We start from the raw sequence: 21,476 nt of genomic DNA, 5'->3' as shown, positions 1-21,476 counted from the left end.
TTGCTGGGAAGGCTCTCATCTTTAATACAGTGGTGCCTTGGTACTCATTGTTAATTGGTTCTGCGAGGTGCTATGAGTTATCAAAAACGATGAGTGCCACACTAATTTTTCCCTTAAGGAATAATGCAGTAACTCACAAGGCAGCCGACAATGACTAGTTCTGGCTTATGCACTGGGTACCAAAGATACAATGATTACTGGGAAAAATGTGCCAAATTCAATGAGTTTCAAAATGGTTGAGCAACAAGGTACCACTGTAATGGGAAGCCTGGAGGTAAATAAATAGTACTTACAACACTTATGTAGAAATATGTAAATAATTACACATTAGCATATGTAGAGGGGAAGAGCACTGCTACTATATTACTATTGTAATATAGTAGCAGTGCTCTTCCCCTCTACTTATTCTGGAATATGATTTTTTTTCTGGCCATTGTCTTCTGGACTAAAGCATAGATGATGAGCTTTAGACACTGCTGGACCATCAGGACCAATCAGGATTCTTAATTAATTAGCATTACAATAAGTTTTAAATGATAAGAATGAAGAAATTAATTGCAATTAATATAGCAAGGGCATGTTTTCCCAACAAACATTTTGGGGGAGGGGTTGTGAAGTTGAGGTGTTCATGTGCATAATTATGACCTACTGACAGTAAAATTCAAGGTACATTTTAAAATGTAAAGAGTCTATTGATTTGGGTTGTTGCTTGAATACAGTAAAAGGTCCAAGCATTTTTTTAAATAACCTGCAACAATTCTACGCACAAGCAAAAACATCAGCAAAGAACAACATGGTTGCTTCTGCTGAGCTTGCATTTGGCAGGCAGGCTGGAAAAATAAAGCATGCCAAATCTGTTGTTTGTTCTTGCTAAATAAGTGGAATGTCAATGACTACAGAAGAATTGCCAGAGGTTTTTTTTTAAAAAAATATATCTGTACAATAAAGTAATCTATCAGGCAATATGTGCTTATTCAAAGGAATATGAAAGAGGTATGCATGTTTCTGCACTAACCTAATACAGTAATTTAATTACTAATTCTAACCTAATACAAGGGACGCGGTGGCTCAGTGGGTTAGGACGCTGAGCTTGTCGATCAGAAGATCGGCAGTTTGGCAGGTCGAATCCTGAGTGCCGCATAGCAGAGTGAGCGCCTGTTACTCGTCCCAACTTCTGCCAACCTAGCAGTTCGAAAGCACGTAAAAATGCAAGTAGAAAAATAGGGACCACTACGGTGGGAAGATAACAGCGTTCCGTGCGCCTTTGGCGTCTAGTCATGCCGGCCACATGACCACGGAGACGTCCTCGGACAAGCGCTGGCTCTTCGGCTTTGAAACGAAGATGAGCACCTGCCCCTAGAGTTGGAAACGACTAGCACGCATGTGCGGGGAAACCTTTACCTTTACCTTTTTTAACCTAATACAGTAGAAAGATCTCTATCTGTTTTCTTGGTTGATGGACTGGAGATAATTTTTTGATTATAGATTTTAATTTGAACTTTTTTTCAGATGTCAAAGCAGAGCTGTGTACCCGGTGTCTCATAAACGGACTGATTTTAATGTTTTCAAAACCATCTCATTTTCTGCCATTTGTGTTCATCCCATTTGTGGATCTAGGATGAAAAACAAAGGAACAGCAACCCATCTCACATGCTCATTGTTTCTTCCAGTGAGTACAACTGAAAACCTTTAGTTCTGTTGGGACATAACTAACTTAAAATGCTCTGTGGAAACTTTTTCTAGGGTAAGCTTAAAAACAAAATATGTTTTCAATTTTGTGTATGTACTAATCATGAGCTTCTTTGAAATAGAGGGCTTCTTAACACCAAAATAAGAGTTTTCTCAGCCTGATTATTCCTAAGGCATTTTTGAAAGTAAGACTAATATTTGTTTTTTGAATTAAAAAGTACAGAAACAAAGAAAAAGAACCATATCATTTTTTATTATCTTTTAACTCACATATTTTCATGTCTATTTACAAAATTCATTGAAGTCTAAATCATATTTGATAGAAATAATTATAGTTTCTCCATATAGACAGTAAACGAGGAGCAAACTGCAAACGAAATATGTGAACGATGAGTTGATAACTTGAGTGGAAGGATAAGACAGAGAAAGCCATAGATGTGTAGAGCTCAAGAAGAGCGAAATGAAAATTATTAAAACAATTTACAGATATGGCAGAAGCAAGGATGGTTTGCAAAATAGGCTGGAATAATAAATTGTATTGGTATAAGCTAAATTTAGCTTTTCTTCCCCCCCCCCCCCTATTTCATGCCTTTAATTACATCTGCTTACTACTTTTTATCCTGTTTCTGTACCTGCTGACAGCCCAGGTTTGAGACCTGAGCATTGCGTGACGGTGTGAGCCCCCTTCCTCGCCCTAACTCCTGCCAATCAAGCAGCTCAAAAGCATGCATATGTGAGTAAATAAATGGGTACTACTTCAGTGGGAAGGTAACAGTGCTCCATGACGTCATGCTGGCCATATGACCATTTAAACGACTTTGGACAGTGCTAGCTCAAAGGCCCCTGAAACAGAGATGAGCACATCCCTCTGTAGTTGGCAACAATTAGCGGAGTAAAGTCCACAGGGACTCCTCTTCTACAATATCCCAGAACTGTTTTTCTACTTTGCTACTGTCTCTTCAGATAGGTCCTGCTGATCGAGAGGGATGGAAATTAATAGTATTCTTACAAGCATTTTTAGGTTAAAAGAACTTAATACAGTAACCACCAAATAAGCTCTTGCATCTGGCTGCTGTACAGGAGGCCATAAGTTATCCACCCACAAATTATGGAGACAGTGGATAAGACAACAGCTTTAATAATAATCATTCACAGCCAACAAATGTTATATGCTTGCTTTTTGTGCAGCTGTAGCTTTTGTTCAGTTTTTGCACAAATCATCTGGGAAATATTAAGACTTTAATGCTCACTACTGGGTTTTGTGAGCCAAGGTGAGCTGAAAACCGTAGACAAGGACAACTAATAAACATACATCCAATTTAGATAACATAAATCCAATTTATTAATAACCATCCACAGAGAGAACATGGACACTGCACCATTTAAAGCAAGCAATAAAGCAGCATGAATTCAAAGCCACATGAATACTTACCAGCTTCTCGAGTCCCAGTGCGGCTTGTGGGCTTGCCAGGTGAGGCAGAGGTCTGCTTGGCAGGAGACTTGCCCTTTTTTTTAGCATGTGGCGCTTCGTTAGTTTTATGGCTAGTTGTAGCAGCAGTAGCGGTTTTTGGAGGAATGGCTGATTTTTTAGCTTTAGGCTTAGGTTTAGGAGGAGGTGGTGGTAGAGGAGGAGGAAGAGGAGAAACAGACACTGCTGATGTTTCAAGACCTTTAGGAAGAGGTTTATCTACAAATAAGAAAGTGAACACAAGCAACTGACAAATGGACAGCAAGGATAAACGAGGCAAAGAAACAGATTTCTTCCTGCTGCTCTACTTTCTTGGGGCTGAGGACTGCTTTTGTTTTAAAAAGAACAGCTATCAAACTACACTTCACTCTCTAGTGTAGATTTCAACAGAGAGGAGTTCAGAATGGTTCTCAAAACGCAGAATAAAAAAGGTGGGTTTTTTTTTACAAAAATAATTCTTCCTTCATTGAAGGGAGATCAAATCTGCTAACAGCTTGGGGCAGTAGCCACTATTTTAAAAGATGTCTCTTAAGCCAGAGGACCCCAACCTTTTGGGCACCAGGGACCGGTTCCATGGAGAGAGGTTTTTCAGCGGACCGGAGGGTGCATGGTTTTGTGTGCTGCCTGCATCCCGCAGATGGGGCTTTGCTTGTTTGTGCGGACCGGTTGTGGTATACCACGGCCCGGTAATGGTCCATGGACCAGGGCTTAGGGACCCCCTGTCCTAAGCTATCCTAACTCATATTTTCCAACATTTGGGTAACCAACTTGCGAAAGACGAGCAGCATTCTCATTAAAAACAATTAGTAGATGAAGGCAAGCATATGCAGTGTGGTTAAATACAAATGGTAGAAAAAATCCATTTTTGCCACCCTGGCTTTCAGCAAAAAAAAGTTCCATTTATTGCAAAGGAAAGATCATTTATAATTTAACCTTTTTGTAATTAATTCCTAGGCAAGGAAAGATTAAGACAACTATGTCTATGATAGCTTTTGTTTATATTTACAATTTTGTTTGATTCTGCTATGGATAATTTATACATAATTTCTAAAAATATGGTAGGAAAAGCTAATCAGATTTATAAATAAAGACCAAGGACAAATTTCTTAATTGAGTGTACCATCAATAATCATTTACCTAAAATAACCAAATAAAAATTTGTCAGCATTTCTTATTCTTGCTCAAGAAAATTGCTTCCTTTTTCTTTTGTTGATTGGCTCCTATCTCATCTTATTAAGACTACTACTCAAACATAGAAAGCATTCCTAAGCATCTATTGTATAAGCTTTAGAAGGATTGTTTCTAGAGCTGTTTAGATGTAAAAGCTTTCCCTTGAAATCTTTTTCCTTGTACCAGCCTATTAAGCTCTAATCACCCATGCTCTTAACATAATTAGAACTACTAATTGGGGGTGGGGTGTTCAATGAATCACAGAGGAATGGCACTGAGGGAATTCATGTCATCTGTCTGACATCATCAAGCAAATGATGCAAATTATAACATATCATTATGAAAAATGAAGTCAATTGCAGCAGAAATTTGGAAAATTGCATCGAGGTGAAAGAAAATGAGGAAATATAGTAACTTGCATTTTTTTATGTATAAGGAAGCTTTCCTGATATCAGTATAGGATATATGTCCATAAGCAGAATTGTAGCCATGTTTTTATGTCTAACTTTGCTAGAGAGAAAACATTAGAAGTATAGGGTCCCCAACCTCTGGCCGCGGAGTGACGGTTATGAATTGGGCTGCACAAGCTAGCAAAACGTCATCTGCGCATACACGGGAACTAGGTAGTACAGTACATGAAAACATTCACATTGCCCCAAAGATTGGGGACTGCTAGTGTACAATTTAAAAAATGAAAATGAGCAAAAAACACAATAATCTACATTAATATTGGCTAATGTGACAGTAAAAGTCTTCTCCTTCATTTTCATGGGTACAATTCATCTTGTAACAGATCACAAACTGTACAGTAGCTAGCAGCAAGTCCCGTAGGAAATATCTGTGCTTCTATGTACAAGGGTATTTTCACATAGCCTAAGAAAGCCAGGATAAGACTAGCAGCTCTTTTAAGGATTATTTTGTCCCATGTTAATACCTCAAGTTTACAGCAATTGCTTAAGATTCTGAGATTAGTCTTCTTTCATTTGAGCTCTGTCTTCATATCGATCATATTGACATGAGTAGCAGTAACAATAACTCGTAAGTGACACCTTAGCATTGATCAACTAAAGTAAGAATGCATTAATCAACTAAAGTAAGAATGGAAAAGGGGCAGAATTTTTTAAATAAATCAAATCTCTTTATCTCCACCCCCACCACACTCTCCATCTACAGATTTCAGAAAATAGCAGCGATGGTTATTAGATTTTTTAAAAGTTATTATTGCTATCCAGTTTTCTTATTTTTATCCCCCTATTTTATCCAAAACAATCTTGTGTGATACTGTATGCTAACTTGACAGGTAGCAACTGTTCACCCCTAAATTTCACAGCTGAGTGAGACTTCAAACCTGGTTTGAACTACATCCCATTGGTTCTTGTTGTGCAAGAGCCCAAGTTTGATGTAGTATGTAGGACAATCAAAATCTGCCCTTGTTCTAAGTCTTAGAATCTAAGACCTAGCACTTGTCCTCCTATTCCAATAGCGAACTCAAGTTTTTAGTTTGTGTGTTACTAAAAATGTCTGCCTCTGAACAGAAATTAATTTTCCTTATTGCTATCTCTTCGCCGTTCAATTACATTATCGCTTGTGGTTATGAACAGGTTTGTTTTCATTTTTTTCATAATATGCACTGGGATGATTGTATTTTTAAGTGGACATATACATTCTGATACATTGCATTTAAAATACCTTTTTTATCCTCATTTTTCTCTTCAGAAACAGCTGCCTTTGCTGATAATGAACTGTTGTCTTCTATAGTTTTTACATTTTCTTCCTGTATGGCTTCTTCTGTAATTACTATCGTGTGACCATTAGAGATGGTCACTGTGACATCCACATCTGAAATGAAAACAAGAATATTGGCTAGTTCTGAAGGCATTACATTCATTGTATGCAACTAAGTCCTCTTTGTTTTCATAATGGTGCTGATATCTGGGATAGTACTGTTCGATGCATAGCATCCTGATTAGAGCCAGTTTTGCTATGCATTTCTAAGTAACTTCTTCTTGCATACTTACTGTAGGATGCATTGTGGTACTAGAATAGACGACTCATCTCTACACTGGGGGAGAATTTTAAGAAAGCTTTCACAAAGTATCCTTCCTCCGTCCCTCCCTGATATTTTTACTCCAAAATAGTTCTGGGTAATGAGTGACCATTCACAAATGTCTCCCATGATCAGTTTGGTCAAGGAAATTTCATAGAGAGACTAAATCATAGAGATAGAAAACTTAAAAATCTGATCGAGAGCCTGAGTATGAGGTAGAAGTGGGAGTTCAGGGGCAGAAACCCAAACTATTCCTTTATGACCCCTGAACAGTTCCCACTTTTACAAAATCACCCTACCAATTCTCTCACTCCATTTTCTACCCAAAATTCACTCACCCAAGCCACTCACTCATCTTTCTTTCCTTGGCCCCATTATGAACTCCCACTGTCTTCCCATGTTAGGTTGGTTTCTGTTGCTTCCCAGCGTCCCTAAGCTTATTATGCAGCAGTTTTCTCTCTTTCTCCCTTCATTTGTTTTTCAGAGACCTTTGAGTATCTACTTCACTTGCTTTGCAAAACTATCTGAACGCTTCTGAGGAGAAAAGGAAAGAGGTGGCCGAAGCTGCTGGCGTTAAACTGACTGTTTTTCAGTGTTATTTTTCAACCTAAACCTAGAGATATGCTACAGTCTCATTGTCAATCTCAATTACAAACTGTGCCAATGAACTATACATTTGAAAGCAATGGGAATAACATTTGTCATCATTCAGATTAAATGTAAGCTGTAATAATCTACATTAATTGCGATCACCTTGCTCATTTATTTCCTTTAGGACACCCCTTCTTATTAGCTCCTCTCTGCTCTGCCTTGTTGATATCTTTCTTTCCAGCACTTAAAAAAAGAAGAAGATATTATTCAGTAAAAAAAACAAACTTAAGACAATAAAAAAAATTAAAACAAAGGTAATTTTGGCTTTCATATTTCAGAATGTATTACATTTATTATTATTATTAGAATGAGGACAAGGACAATACTGCCAAACAAGTACCGTATTTTCCGGTGTATAAGACGACTGGGCGTATAAGACGACCCCCTACATTTCCTGTTAAATTATAGGGTTTGGGCTATACTCGCCGTATAAGACTACCCCTCTTCCAATGCACACCAAATAAAAATTAAAAAACATCAGATTTGATTTTAATATGGTAATTTTAATTCAAATGCTTATGACATGCAGGTGCTTAGTAGGAAAACTGTCACTTATAAACATAAGGCTGTTTGTCATCAAACATGTAAACATAAAACAGTGCAAGTGGATTAAACTATAATAATAATAATAATAATAATAATAATAATAATAATAATAATAATAATGATGATGATGATGATGATGATGATGAAGAAGAAGAAGAAGAAGAAGAAGAAGAAGAAGAAGAAGAAGAAGAAGAAGAAGTTGGAGGGGACCTTGGAGGTCATCTAGTCCAACCCCCTGCTAAGGCAGGAAACCCTATACCATTTCAGACAAATGGCTGTCCAGTCTCTTCTTAAAAACTTCCAGTGTTGGAGCATTCACCACTTCTGGAGGCAGGTTGTTCCACTGGTTAATTGTTCTAACTGTCAGGAAGTTTCTCCTTAGTTCTAGGTTGCTTCTCTCCTTGATTAGTTTCCATCCATTACTTCTTGTCCTGCTTTCAGGTGCTTTGGAGAATAGCTTGACTCCCTCTTCTTTGTGGCAGCCCCTGATTCCAGCAACCATTCCCTATTTTCCTAATTCACTTTTTCACTTTTCCTAATTCACTCTAAAGCTTTCCCTGCGCAGAGCCTTAAGTAACACAAGCTGCCTGCAATTAGTGCAGGTTCGCATCCCACCAGGCTCAAGGTTGACTCAGCTTTCCATCCTTCCAAGGTAGGTAAAATGAGGACCCAGATTGTTGGGGGCAATAAGCTGACTTTGTAATAATGCTGCTTGGGGGGGGGGTGAAAGCCCTAATAAACAGGCATATACACAGAATGAAGGCTATTGCTAAGCACATTGATTTGTGCTTTAAATTGTAAGCCACCCTGAGTCTTCGGAGAAGGGCAGGATATAAATGGGATTTTTTAAAAAAAAGACCAAATGGGAGATCCGCTCCAGGTTTTCCAGCCAGCCCGCCCAGTTCCCGAGTCAAATGTGTCCTTAGAGCTAAGCCGCTGCTCTGGCTGCTGCCTTCCCCACCTGCCTTTCAAGTTGGGATATACTACAGCTGCTCTTCAACTTTAGAAGAAAAGACGCCCAGACCCCAGCCTGTAAAAAATCACAGACTGCAGCTTCTTCTCCAATTGGTCCCGCTTTCCCTGCGCAGACTAAATGGGAGATCCGCTCCAGGTTTTCCAGCCAGCCCTGTCCCTAAATTTTCAGCACCCGGCATATAAGACGACCCCTGACTTTTGAGAAGATTTTCATGGGTTAAAAAGTAGTCTTATACGCCGGAAACTACGGTATTTGAAGGGTCAAAAGGAAGGAGAATAAAAAATGTGACAGGAAGCAGTTGATGAATTGTTGCAAAAGAGAGAATTGAGGAGTTTAAATAGAAAAAAAATAATGTATAGAGGAGTACATGAAAAGTGAGGAAGCAAGAGACAGTATACAGAGATAAGAAAATATGAAGAGGTAAACAGGATTAGTGTGAATTGTGTTACTCTTTCCTCTTTTTATCTTCTTCCATTCATTTGTTTAGCTTTAGTCCTTTTGGGCATTTTGCATAATGTTGGTTACTCCAAAAGTGAATAGTGTAAATGAGCACACATGTATGTAATTACCTAATAAGGTATATTGGGCATAAGATAGTGCCATGGATAAGTGGTAAGCAAATTTATATAACTAGATTTATACATTCTCTGTTCAAGTAACAGAAGCTGCATTAATTATGTTACAAGGACACATTCTTTTTAATTGTGCTGAATGCAGATATTTCTGTCTTAAAATAGAAGATAAAATAAGATTTAAAAAACTGAAACATGCTTACTAAGAAAGTTATATCACTTACAGCCTCATGGTTCAGGAAATTCTCTTGTACAGATTTTGTTAGCTAGTCAATTCTATATCACTAGTATATGTCATAACAAATAGACAACATGATGTTGGCTCAGAGTCATGATTCAAAGCCTCAAGATTTAATTTTGCCTCTGTTTATTACATAAGACTAACGTCTCAATTAAATTTAAACTTTTGATATTATTATTGATTTCCCAGACACTATTTATGCATAGCCTAACCTTCTAAATCTATCCTTCTAAATTTCCCTCTCTGAGGGAGATGAACACTTAAGAAGTATGAAGTATAAACAAACAAGCATATAAATTCTAAGCCAGTCATGGAAGGCTTCTCTTTCTAAAATCCTATACTGTATGCAGTCCACTTCTGTGCTTCAAAAAGCTTTGTAATCATTAATTCTCCTTTCTGTAATTGGCTTTAGATTAGAAAGAGGCAAATAGTCACTACTAAATTTTGAGATATTCACATGTTATCCAATCATATGTTTTTGTACATCCCTTGTGTAGCAAAAATCATTTAGGCAAAAGGGGCCAAAACATTTTTTAAATCCAGAGAAGTGAGATAAAATTCAGAAGTTCAGGAAGATACTTCCCCAATCAGTGGAATATAAGAAAGGGAAGGAAGTACAGAACAATCAGACTTGCAAGATTTGGTTATTGTAGCCAATCTCAAGAAAGCTAACTTCCCTGAGTTGATGTCCTGGTCTGTTCTACCTAGCAGTAATTACCTAGCAGTAATTATAACTCCAAGAGAATCTCTCCAAACTCATCCAAGGTTTGGTGATATGTATGGCATATTTTAATCTTGTTTTATGAAAATGTATATGATGTAGCACGATATACCAGGAACCCAAGTACAATTCTGTCCAATTAGTCTAAACATTAGGGAAGGTATGTGTGATATAGTAATTGAAATTGGTATTAAAACAACAATCCAAAAACACAGGAATATGGGAAATATTACAAGGGGTGGCTGACTTGTGCTCGGCATAGCTTAATTATAGCTTGTCACAGGCACCCCTTGTAACTTTTGCATGCTGCTAGCATATATTTATCCTTTTTCATTTGCTTGTTGTTTCTATAATAGTTTTGGTATAGTTTATAAGTACAAGGATAAAATACTAATACAAACCAGGAAAACCATAAAAAGTAAAGAACAGGAGAAGTACAAAGAGGTAGAAAAAGGAAAATAAAAAATTGAGACAAAAGATGGATAAAAGTGATTCCTCTCTCCCTCCAGGTAGAAATAAACAGGTCCACTAGCTTAACCCCATCTCTAATATTTCAATATTTTTTTTTAAAAAAACCTCTTCTTCCCATATCTCCTCCCTTATCAATAATCAAATTATTTAAAAAAAAATCATTCTGTCATAAGCAGCAAAAGAGGTTATAGGAGAAGAATAGATTTTACTGGATAAAACAGATACGAATTTGAATGTGGATTTGAAAATGGATTTTAGATGTCAGACTACAAGAATGATATGGAAAAGGATGCCACAAGGGATTTATTTACATTTGAAATCGGCTGATGGCTTAATAACTAAAAAGGACGTGCAAATAATAAATGAGAAGAATGCTTTGGAAAGTCTTCTAACTCAGATGCAAAGGGGAAGTGCCTTGGTGGAGCAGTGGGCTAATGCCTCCTTAAGTAACACCAGCTGTCTGCAATTAGTGCAGGTTCGAGTCCCACCAGGCTCAAGGTTGACTCAGCCTTCCATCCTTCCGAGGTAGGTAAAACGAGGACCCAGATTGTTGGGGGCAATTAAGCTGACTTTGTAATAATGCCGCTTGGGGTGTGTGTGAAAGCCCTAATAAGCAGGCATATACATAGAATGAAGGCTACTGCTAAGCTTGTAAGCCACCCTGAGTCTTCGGAGAAGGGCGGGATATAGAGATGATAAAGAGAAAATGACAAGAAATCAACTTGTGGGAGATTATTTTATGAGATTAAAGCTAAAGATTTTTAAAAGTAAATGGAAGAAATGTACAGTAAATTTATTTGCTCAGGGTTAGACTACAGATAATCATCGACTTACGACTACAATTGAACCAAAAGTTTTGGTTGCGCAGTGAGACATTTGTTAAGTGAGTTTTGCCCCATTTTACAATTTTTCTTGCCACAGTTGTTAAGTGAATCACCACGGTTGCTAAGTTAATAACACGGTTGTTAAGTGAATCTGGCTTCCCCATTGATTTTGCTTGTCAGAAGGTTGCAAAAGATGGTCATATGACTCTGGGACACTGCAAGGATCATAAATACGAGCCAGTTGCCAAGCATCAAGATTTTAATCATGTACCCATGGGGATGCTGCAGTGATCATAAGTCACCTTTATCAGTACCATTTTAACTTTGAACAATCACTAAATGAACTGCTGTAAGTCAAGAACTATCTACGGTATATATGTGTAGTGGTTTCTGTTAGCAATTAATGGGATTTCTTTTTGATCAGGACTTACAAATCTGTTTATAAGTAAGGAAAGATTTCTTTTGCTTAGACAAAGTGATAAGTTGAAATACAAAATGGATTTATTAGATTAAGGTTAAAATATAGTACATTACTCTTTCTTGCAGATCTTAATCAGACTTTTAAGCTAATTAAGATGGAATGATAATACCTACATATAATTTTTTATTTTTTACTTTCTACTTTTCATTTTCCTTACTTTTTATATTTTTCTTAGTTTTAAAAAAATATTTTATCTTTATATTTATAAACTTTAATAACATTATTAAAATATATATAATTTGGCCAATAAAGATAGGAATAAAACTTAAGAAATTACACAACATGGATAAAGTGGATAAATATTGTTTGGGCAGAGAGAAAGAGTATGCATACCTCTACATATAATTTAGATTAGTATTTTGAAAATACTAAGGAGCAAAAGTACTCTGAACTCAACTGTTTTAGAATCCAGAATTGTACATACGTAACAGAATATGTACAATATGTACAGTATATATGTACCACTTTCTTAATAGTAAAAAGGTATTAAATGTGCAGTGTTTCTTGATCTCAAAAGGTAAGCAACAGGATTATTATACTCCAAATATCACTAATGAACTATGTTTATCTCCTCTTTCTCAGTATACCATAGAAAAGTCATTCCTCTACTGAAAGTATTAAGTTTATCTTAATACATTTCATACATCTTCACTGAAATTGTGTATATATATATATAGATATATAGATAGATATATAGATAGATAATAGATAGATAGATAGATAGATAGATAGATAGATAGATAGATAGATAGATAGATAGATAGATAGATAGACAGGTAGATAACTTATATAACAAGCTACAGGAACAATTTTCTTAGAAAATGCCAATTTACTTATGTGCAATTATACTTATATAAATAAAAATAAAATCAAAAGCGATTACGAGACAGTTCACTATAAATGCACTTTTGGAATATATTATTATGTTTTATTTTAATTTTGTAAAATAATTAGGTTCTAAAAGACTTAGTATCTGAGCTTTAATCTGTGAAGTATAATTTCCACACAAGTATTTGATCTTTAAAAGATCAAATACTTTACAGCCAATTAATTGCTATAAAGAGAAAGCTGAAGTGTGGGTGGCATTCAATGGATTAAGACTCAGTATCAAAGCAATAAATCAGGAGTCAGGAGTTCATTGTAACAAGCAAAGGTTTTTTTAAAAAAGTATCTTGGCACAAGTACAAAGTTCATCCCTGGGAAGCAAATATTCAGGAAGGAGTACAGAAATACTGAAAGATAGGAATGCAAAAAAAAAAAAGTTAACATTAGGCAAATTTTGAAGAACTGGCAAAAGTCATCATGAGAAGTAGGGAACAACACTGAACATTGCTCAAATCTAAAAGGTAATATGGTAGAACTAATTGCATGGTTCTTTCCAACTCTAGCAATTATAATCTTTTCAGGTTTCATAAAGTATTTGTCAGTATCAACAACCATACCTGCTGAGGTTTCTATAAATTTTTCACTTGTTTTCTTTTTTCGCCATTTCCACGGTTTGAAGATTTTGCCAATTGTTGAAAGTTTGCCCTTCCTCTTAAAAGGAGGAGTTTGAGATCCCGGATTCGTCCCATCTGGGTTGGCAACTGATACCTTGTCTATCCCATCAACTGTATAAACAACAACAAATATACAATACAGAATGTTATTGAAGGCTGAAGTTAATCCAAGTTTTAATTTTAAGATTCAACCATTAATTTAAAAGGGAAAAAGTAAAACACTCCGTACTGGCTAAATTCATGTATTGTCTTATTATACTATGGGTTGATTAATAAGGGTCTGCTAAATCGAACACAATTGGCTGATTCCACACATGACACAAAACCATAAACCGAATAATGCCACCTAATGGCTTAGTTTGATACAAGAACCTCGTAGGCAGTATGTGGTAGTGCTAATCGACGGCCCCTTAAAATTAATTTTAAATGTAGTAGACCATAAGGAATACCTAATGTTAAATCTTAAAACCAAGATCATGGCATCCGGCCCTCTCAATTCCTGGCAAATAGATGGGGAAGAAATGGAGGTAGTGACAGATTTTATTTTCCTGGGCTCCAAGATCACTGCAGATGGGGACTGTAGTCAAGAAATTAAAAGACGCTTGCTCCTCGGGAGGAAAGCCATGGCAAATCTAGACAGCACACTAAAAAGCAGAGACATCACCCTGTCAACAAAAGTGCGTATAGTCAAGGCTATGGTCTTCCCAGTTGCAATGTATGGCAGTGAAAGTTGGACCATAAGAAAGGCTGAGCGCCAAAGAATTGAGGCCTTTGAACTCTGGTGCTGGAGAAGACTCCTGCGAGTCCCTTGGACTGCAAGGCGATCAAACCGGTCAGTCCTAGAGGAGATCAACCCTGACTGCTCTTTAGAAGGCCAGATCCTGAAGCTAAAACTCAAATACTTTGGCCACCTAATGAGGAGGAAGGACTAACTGGAGAAGAGCCTAATGCTGGGAAAGATTGAGGGCAATAGAAGAAGGGGACGACAGAGAATGAGGTGGCTGGATGGAGTCACTGAAGCAGTAGGCGTGAGCTTAAATGGACTCCAGAAGATGGTAGAGGACAGGAAAGCCTGGAGGAACATTGTCCATAGGGTCGCGATGGGTCGGACACGACTTCGCAACTAACAACAACAACAACAATGTTAAATCTTAATAAGATATCGTATAGCCTTGGTGGAGCAGTGGGCTAATGCCTCCTTAAGTAACACCAGCTGCCTGCAATTAGTGCAGGTTCGCATCCCACCAGGCTCAAGGTTGACTCAGCCTTCCATCCTTCCGAGGTAGGTAAAATGAGGACCCAGATTGTTGGGGGCAATTAAGCTGACTTTGTAATAATGCTGCTTGGGGGTGTGTGTGAAAGCCCTAATAAGCAGGCATATACATAGAATGAAGGCTACTGCTAAGCTTGTAAGCCACCCTGAGTCTTCGGAGAAGGGCGGGATATAAATGGAATTAAAAAAAAATAAAAAAAATATACAAACATGCACAGGTAGTCCTCATCTTACAACCACAATTGAGCCCGAAACTTCCAAGGGAGCGGTTAAGTGAGGTTTGCCTCATTTTACATTTTTTTGCCACAGTTAAGTGAATCATGTGGTCGTTAAGTGAATTTGGCTTCCCCCATTGGCTTCACTCATTGGCAAATGGCTGGGAAGGTTACGAATGGGGATCACATGATCACAGGATAGTTGAACTGTCATAAATACACACTAGTCACCAAGAGCCCACATTTTGAGCATGAGGATGCTGCAACAGCCGTTGAGTAGAGCAACCACTTTTTTCAGTGCTGTTCTAACTGCAGATGATCCCTAAATGAATGATTGTAGGTCTAGGACACGAGTGTCAAACTTGCCATATCACGTGACATGTTGTGATATATTGCGACTTTTTTTTGCATTGCCAGAGCTAGGGCGGGCGTGGCCTCCATATGATGCAACCAGCCCACGGGCCGGCAGTTTGACACCCCTGGCCTAGGACTACTTGTAATGAGTTTTGGCTCACCACCAGAAAATATAACAGCAAATGCAGAACCAGCATGTTGAAATGCCAGTCTTATAGATATATAACTATTAAGTTTAAAGATTTATTAACAGGCGAATATGCTTAAATTTCAAGTCAACACTGGTATTCTTCAATCTCCATATAATAACTTCAGCATTAATATTTATCTTACTGTTTAAAACAAACATATGCCCAAACTGAAAAATATTCTCTGGTGAGCTTACCACATCACTATTCCATTCTGAAAAATTGCTACTTTAGCTAATATTTAAGAATTAAAGAAATGGAAAGTTTTGTGAAACTATGCCGAGTCTCCTCCTCAATGCTAAAATCTTTAAGGTCAAAATAGCTTACAGCTGGAAAAGCTTGCCTTCAAAATACATATGGGTGCTGCATCATTGGAGGCTTTTAAGAGCCTGGACAGCCATTTGTCTGAAATGGTAGGGTCTCCTGCTTGAGCAGGGGGCTGGACTAGAAGACCTCCAATGTCCCTTCCAATGTTCAATTCATATTGATTATCTATATCATAGTTGAAGGACTGCTTTAATTTCTATTCATGGTAGTTGGTATACATGGATTTGTGGTTCTTTGTGTTCAAGGTTGTGTAGATTAAGGTAACTGTTTTTTGTACAAAATGCTTGCATTTAAAAAAAATCTCACAAAAATTCGTACTTGCTTTTGTAAGCAAATTTTCCCAAATGCATATATTTACACAGCTTTCCCTAATAACTATGTGTGCGTATTTTCTAAATATACACACTGATTTGTTTTAACTTTTGAAGTCAGAAAGATTAGAAAAGTTCCATATTTATTACAGGTAGTCCTTGACTTACAACCACAATTGAGCCCAAAATTTCTGTTGCTAAGCCAGACATTTTCCAACCTTTTTTGCCACAATTGTTAAGTGAATCACCACAGTTGTTAAGTTAGTAACATGGTTGTTAAGTGAATCTGGCTTCCCCATTGACTTTGCTTGTCAGAAGGTCACAAAAGGGGCTCCCATAACCCTGGGACACTGCAGCTGTCATAAATATGAGTCACTCTGCAAGTGTCTGAATTTTTATCATGTGACCATAAGGAAGTTGCAACAGTTGTAAGTGTGAAAAATGGTCATAAGTCACTTTTTTCTGTGCTGTTGTAACTTCAAACGGTCACTAAATAAATTGTTGTAAGTCCAGGACTATCTGCACTGGGATTTGTTCTAAGCCTGGCAAATGCTTTTAAAATTATATTAATGTGAGTTTATTTATGTTTTAGACCAGGGGTCCCCAACACCTGCGCCACAGACTGGTACCAATCCATGGCCTGTTAGGAACTGGGCCGTACAGCTGGAGGTGAATGATGGGCAAGCAAGCGAAGCTTCCTCTGTATTTGTGGTCACTCCCCAGTGCTAGCATCAACACCTCAGTTCTACCTCACCTCATCAGGCATTAGATTCTCCTAGGACACAGGTCTGCAACCCGCGGCTCCGGAGCCGTATGCGGCTCTTTCAGCCATCTCCTGCAGCTCCCAGTCTTTTGCTATGTGTAGTAAAAAAAAAAGTGGGACTAAAAAGTTCAACCAATCAATTCAAATATGCAGGGTAGGTGCATATCTCGCCTTGGCTCCACTCTTCAGTCAAACCCTGTTCTGCACATGTGCGCATGTAAGCGCATGCGCACACATTTTTTGCGGCTCCGTTTTTCCTTTTGTGAGGGAACCGGTTACGAGTGACTCTTTCACTGTTTCAGGTTGCTGACCCCTGTCCTAGGAACATGAACCCTACTGTAAACTGTGCATTGTGAGGGAGATAGGTTGCTCACTCCTCCTCCCCCGCTTCCCACCAGTCCATGGAAAAATTGTCTTCCACGAAATTGGCCCCTGGTGCCAAAATGGTTGGACAACACTGTGTTAGACTTCATCACTTTAATTCCCTCCACTCCTTTTAGTATGATATTCTCTTTTCTTTATAATCTTCCAAAAATGATTCAATCCCTTCTGCTTAAAAAAATAATGCATTATTATAAGGGACATTTTATATATAAAAGCAATTAATCATGTGAGTATTTTTATTATATTTTTTCAATTTACTAATAGATTTCCTTAATTTCATCATATTTCTTCAGCTATTAGAGAAACACCAATTTTTAACTCTCCCACCTATATTATGTTGGCTATGCTTTGATTTCATATGCAAGTTCATTAAGAAATAGAAAATTCAGTGTATCCTATTTAAAAGACTGGTTCAGATGTCATCCTCCACCTAAATCAGCCCATTGCAGGATGAAGGCTATGAACCATAATGTACCAGGCAGGTATGGATGTTTTGGGTTTGTTTGTTTTTTTAAACTTCCCAGATTCAGCTGCAGAACCTCACCGAGAGACTCTTAAGTCTCTCAGACTTATACCTACCTTGTAAGATTGCTGTGCAAAAATGGAGACCTGCAGTGAAATATATGCTACCCTGAACTCCTGGCTGAAAGACAGGATATATACCTAATAAATTTCTTCATTTGTTTATTTTCCTGCTTAGAAGTGGCACACACAAAGACACATACACACACCACAATTAATCTCTAGTTTATAAAACTGTCAAAGAGGGGAAAAAGCTATATTCTAAGTATAGATCAGCACAAGCTTCCATGCAGTTTTCAACATGTCGCTATACAACTGTTAACTTCAGGAAGTTCTTTCATGAGCTAACTGTTCTGACAGCATTTTAATTAAAGGAAAGGGGGAAAAAGCTTTGGTATTAATGTGGGTGGTTGAACAGTAATTTCCAGATGGGGCTGCCAATGCTAGAAAATGTTAATTAAGCCTCCTGCTAGAGAAGAGATTAAAAGTGTAGGTAGTCGGACTTGCAAACCGATTCCTGACTTTTGCCTTAATATTGAGAATGTGGGTAGAGAAATGTAATCACAGAGGTAAGCTACCATATATTACTACTTTTGACCTTGAAATATGGGAGACTGCTCCAGATTTTTCCAGAGTTCAAAAATGTTTTCACCATATTATCTTAATCAGTTTTTAAATTTTTAGTTGTACTTATTCTGCCCATAGTGATTAATTTCTGAGTTATCCTGTGGAAGGTTTTTGTGATTTATTTCTATACACAGCCATCCTTTTCCACACAAACTTTGAAATGAAATCTGGTAAATATGTTTGTTTGCCTAGACAAAATTTCTGTATGCAGTATTTCCTGTTTTACGAATGCAATTACATCAATAATGTCACATAGGAGATGCTATTTGGAATGCAGTTTCATCTTGATTCTCAGAAACCAGCAAGGTTGTCGATTAAAGGAAGAAGACTTGGACATTTTAAACTAAAATGCATTTTATTTAAAATGTATTTGCCTTTCTTGCATTGGATGAGGAGAGCACATCTTTCTCCTTCTGTCCTGACCACTTTTTACAGAGGCATGATTGAGAGCATTTTAACACACTGCATCACTGTTTGGTTTGGTGGTAGCAGTGCTTCAGATAGAAGGTCCATACAGAGAGTGGTAAGGATAGCTGAGAAGATTATAGGAAGCTCACTTCCCATTATTCAGGACACTGCTTATAAGCACTATGTGCTTAGAGCTTGAAGCATTGTTAGAGACCCCATACACCCACTTCACGGTCTGTTTCTGTTCCTCCCTTCTAGGAGGAGGTTTTGAAGTATTTATAGCAGAACTACTAGATTCTATAATAGCTTTGTTCCTTATGCCATCTTATAAATTTGCAGGATTCTTTTTTCTTGCCATGTACATCTGAGCTAGACTATGATGTTTCTCTGTGTCATATTTGTATGTATGTGGGTATATGCATAATGGTATTTTTTTTGAGAGCTGAATGCAATGAAATTTCATTTTATTGTATGCTGATTAGTGTACATTTAAAGTGACAATTCTATTCCATTCTATTCTAAAACAATGTGTAACAGCATAACAACAATTTGGTTGTTTCTGCAAAAATGGAAATTGCATCTAGATTAGAAACTGTAATTGTATATGCAGAGTGGATCGGACTTGTATAGTTGTCAACTTTTCATAATCAAAAAAGAGAAATGTCTACTATGTATCTCAATTTCTTTTACCTCAGCAGGTGGCAGCACCTTTCTGACCATGACTAATTTCAAAACAGCTGAGCAGAGATAAAACTTGTTATTTTTAATGGGATACCACCAGGAAAACTAAAGGTATAGATTTCAACTGAGGAGTCAATAGAAAACTTCCTCGAAGAAAGCAAGCGAAAACTACTTCTGAAATGTCCCTGAGAATCTTATATGGTTATGTTTTTGCAGTCCAACATATCACAGGTCTGACTTGAAGGTTGAAAAGGTAAAGGGGATGTGAAAATGATGCATTCACTTTTTCTCTCTGATAAACATTCTGCGTCTTAAACCTTTAACGGATATTCTTTATACAAGTGGAAGCATAAGATTCCAATGTTTTTTTTTTATTTTCTTCATTTGTTTACCATAAGGGTAAAGGACCTTTCATTGTCAAATTTATAAAAGGTGTATCCCCATTTTAATGGGACCAAAAATGGCCTAGACGCAATAAAATTAAAACTTCCAAAGTGAACTATTGTCTGGGCTTGCCAATTCAGAGACAGGTAGGCCATCAGTTGAAAAAAGAAAATTGTCCTTTGAATCTCTTGCTTATGCCTGTAGCAATCTTTACAGGAAACTACACAGTGCAGTCTCACACGTGCCTACTCAGTCACGATTCAGCTTGCATTAGTTAAATACATTCCCAGACATAAGAAGAGAAAGACTCACCCTTCCTAAATTTGCTGCAGCTTCTAATGAAAGATACATCCTTCATTTCTACCACAAACCCGTCATCCAGAGGAACACGTATGTAACCTAAAACTCATTTTGCATGCACCAGCATTCTTCCAAAGATACTCATGAATTTCTCTGCCCTGTTTAAGCGCCTAATAACCTCCTATGGTCCTGGATATAAAGAAAGTTAGTTCTAAACTGCAGATATGGAGGCAATTGTTCAGGTAGTCCTCAACTTATGACTAGCTGTTTAGTGACCATCTGAAGTTATGACAGAACTACCTTGGGGCTAGTTATGACGCGAATTTGAAGTCTCAATGATTGTGTCCCTTGTGGTCACATGACTGAACATCAGGGCCTTAGCAACATGGACACATTTACAGCCCTTTGCCCCATCCTGTGGTAACTGTGTTTTACAATGGTTTTGCCAAAAATCAGCACTTCCAGCTTTTGGCAAAACCACATCCATAGAGAACCATTGGTTCGCTTAACAACTGCCACATAAAAATTCATAAAATCCGGGACTGGCAGGCTCCATTACAGTCATGACTCAAGGACTACCTATATATGTTTATTTAACCATGATAGAACTGCATTTGTTCTTAACTGGTTGCAAAAAGAACATACCTACAGCCACAAGAAAATACTATTTATTCCATAGAACCCAGATTGTTCCCTGGAATGTTTTAAGAATAGATGTTGAAAATAAAAAATGAGCAAGAAATGAAATGGCTAGTTTTTATATATATATATATGTATATATGTGTGTGTATGTATGTATGTGAGTGTGTGTATATGTATGTATGTATGTATGTATGTATGTATGTATGTATGTGACCAGGCACATTTATGGGATAAGAGGAAATAAAGTTGTTTCAGCTGATGCTATCAACCTTAGTTTGGCAAGACAGAGATGGCAGGTATCCCAGGGGGCTTTTTGTGTGTTTATAATTTTTTGTTTGTGCATTCTTTTCAAGGAACCATCATACATTAATGTCTGTCTTTCTTTTGGATAAATATAATAAATCCTGTGTCGATAAAATTGAGATTAATTTGACCAAGCCCAGAAAAGGTATGTTGGAGAGGGAATAAGTAAAACAAAATCTGGGGTGGGGGGTGGGGGGGTTAGAGGAAACGTCATGAAATTGTTCAAAATAAGTTTGCTGATGTCAGATATTTGAGATATAGGATTTATATGGGACAAGGTTTTACTGTAAGACCATACTTTGAAAAGCATGGCAGTTCTGGGAAATTTGTGACAGTTGGTATGTAAGCACATAATGTTCTTCACACATTTGTATGCCCAGTTATTGCTAGGATGCATCTTGTGAGAGAAGATTTTAGATTTGTGAAATGGCACTATGC

General features: G+C 37.4%; 1 protein-coding gene and 1 long non-coding RNA gene across 4 annotated transcripts in view; one reads left to right on the top strand and one right to left on the bottom strand.

Annotated features, from left to right (window-relative positions):
* Positions 1-21,476, bottom strand: part of PHACTR2 (phosphatase and actin regulator 2) — a 123,381-nt gene that overhangs the window by 26,842 nt on the left and 75,063 nt on the right. For 2 of the 3 annotated variants that reach the window (XM_081312577.1, XM_081312578.1), the window contains exons 2-5: positions 13,300-13,467; positions 7,128-7,208; positions 6,017-6,166; positions 3,122-3,376 (exon numbers count right to left, since the gene is read on the bottom strand). In XM_081312577.1, coding sequence (XP_081168703.1) covers positions 3,122-3,376; positions 6,017-6,166; positions 7,128-7,208; positions 13,300-13,467 — 654 coding nt within the window. The remainder of the gene's footprint in view (positions 1-3,121; positions 3,377-6,016; positions 6,167-7,127; positions 7,209-13,299; positions 13,468-21,476) is intronic. The other variant, XM_081312579.1, reaches the window with a different exon arrangement.
* On the top strand, positions 415-20,117 carry LOC308659152. The gene is made up of 3 exons (XR_014024459.1): positions 415-1,669; positions 6,859-7,093; positions 19,427-20,117. It is a non-coding gene; the product is annotated as an uncharacterized lncRNA (long non-coding RNA).

The sequence above is a fragment of the Vipera berus genome (genome assembly GCF_964194415.1).
Source record: "Vipera berus genome assembly, chromosome: 1".
In the NCBI taxonomy this organism is placed as follows: Eukaryota; Metazoa; Chordata; class Lepidosauria; order Squamata; family Viperidae; genus Vipera; species Vipera berus.
The sequence above is the reverse complement of the archived record's forward strand: the minus strand, read 5'-3'. Positions and strand labels throughout refer to the sequence as shown.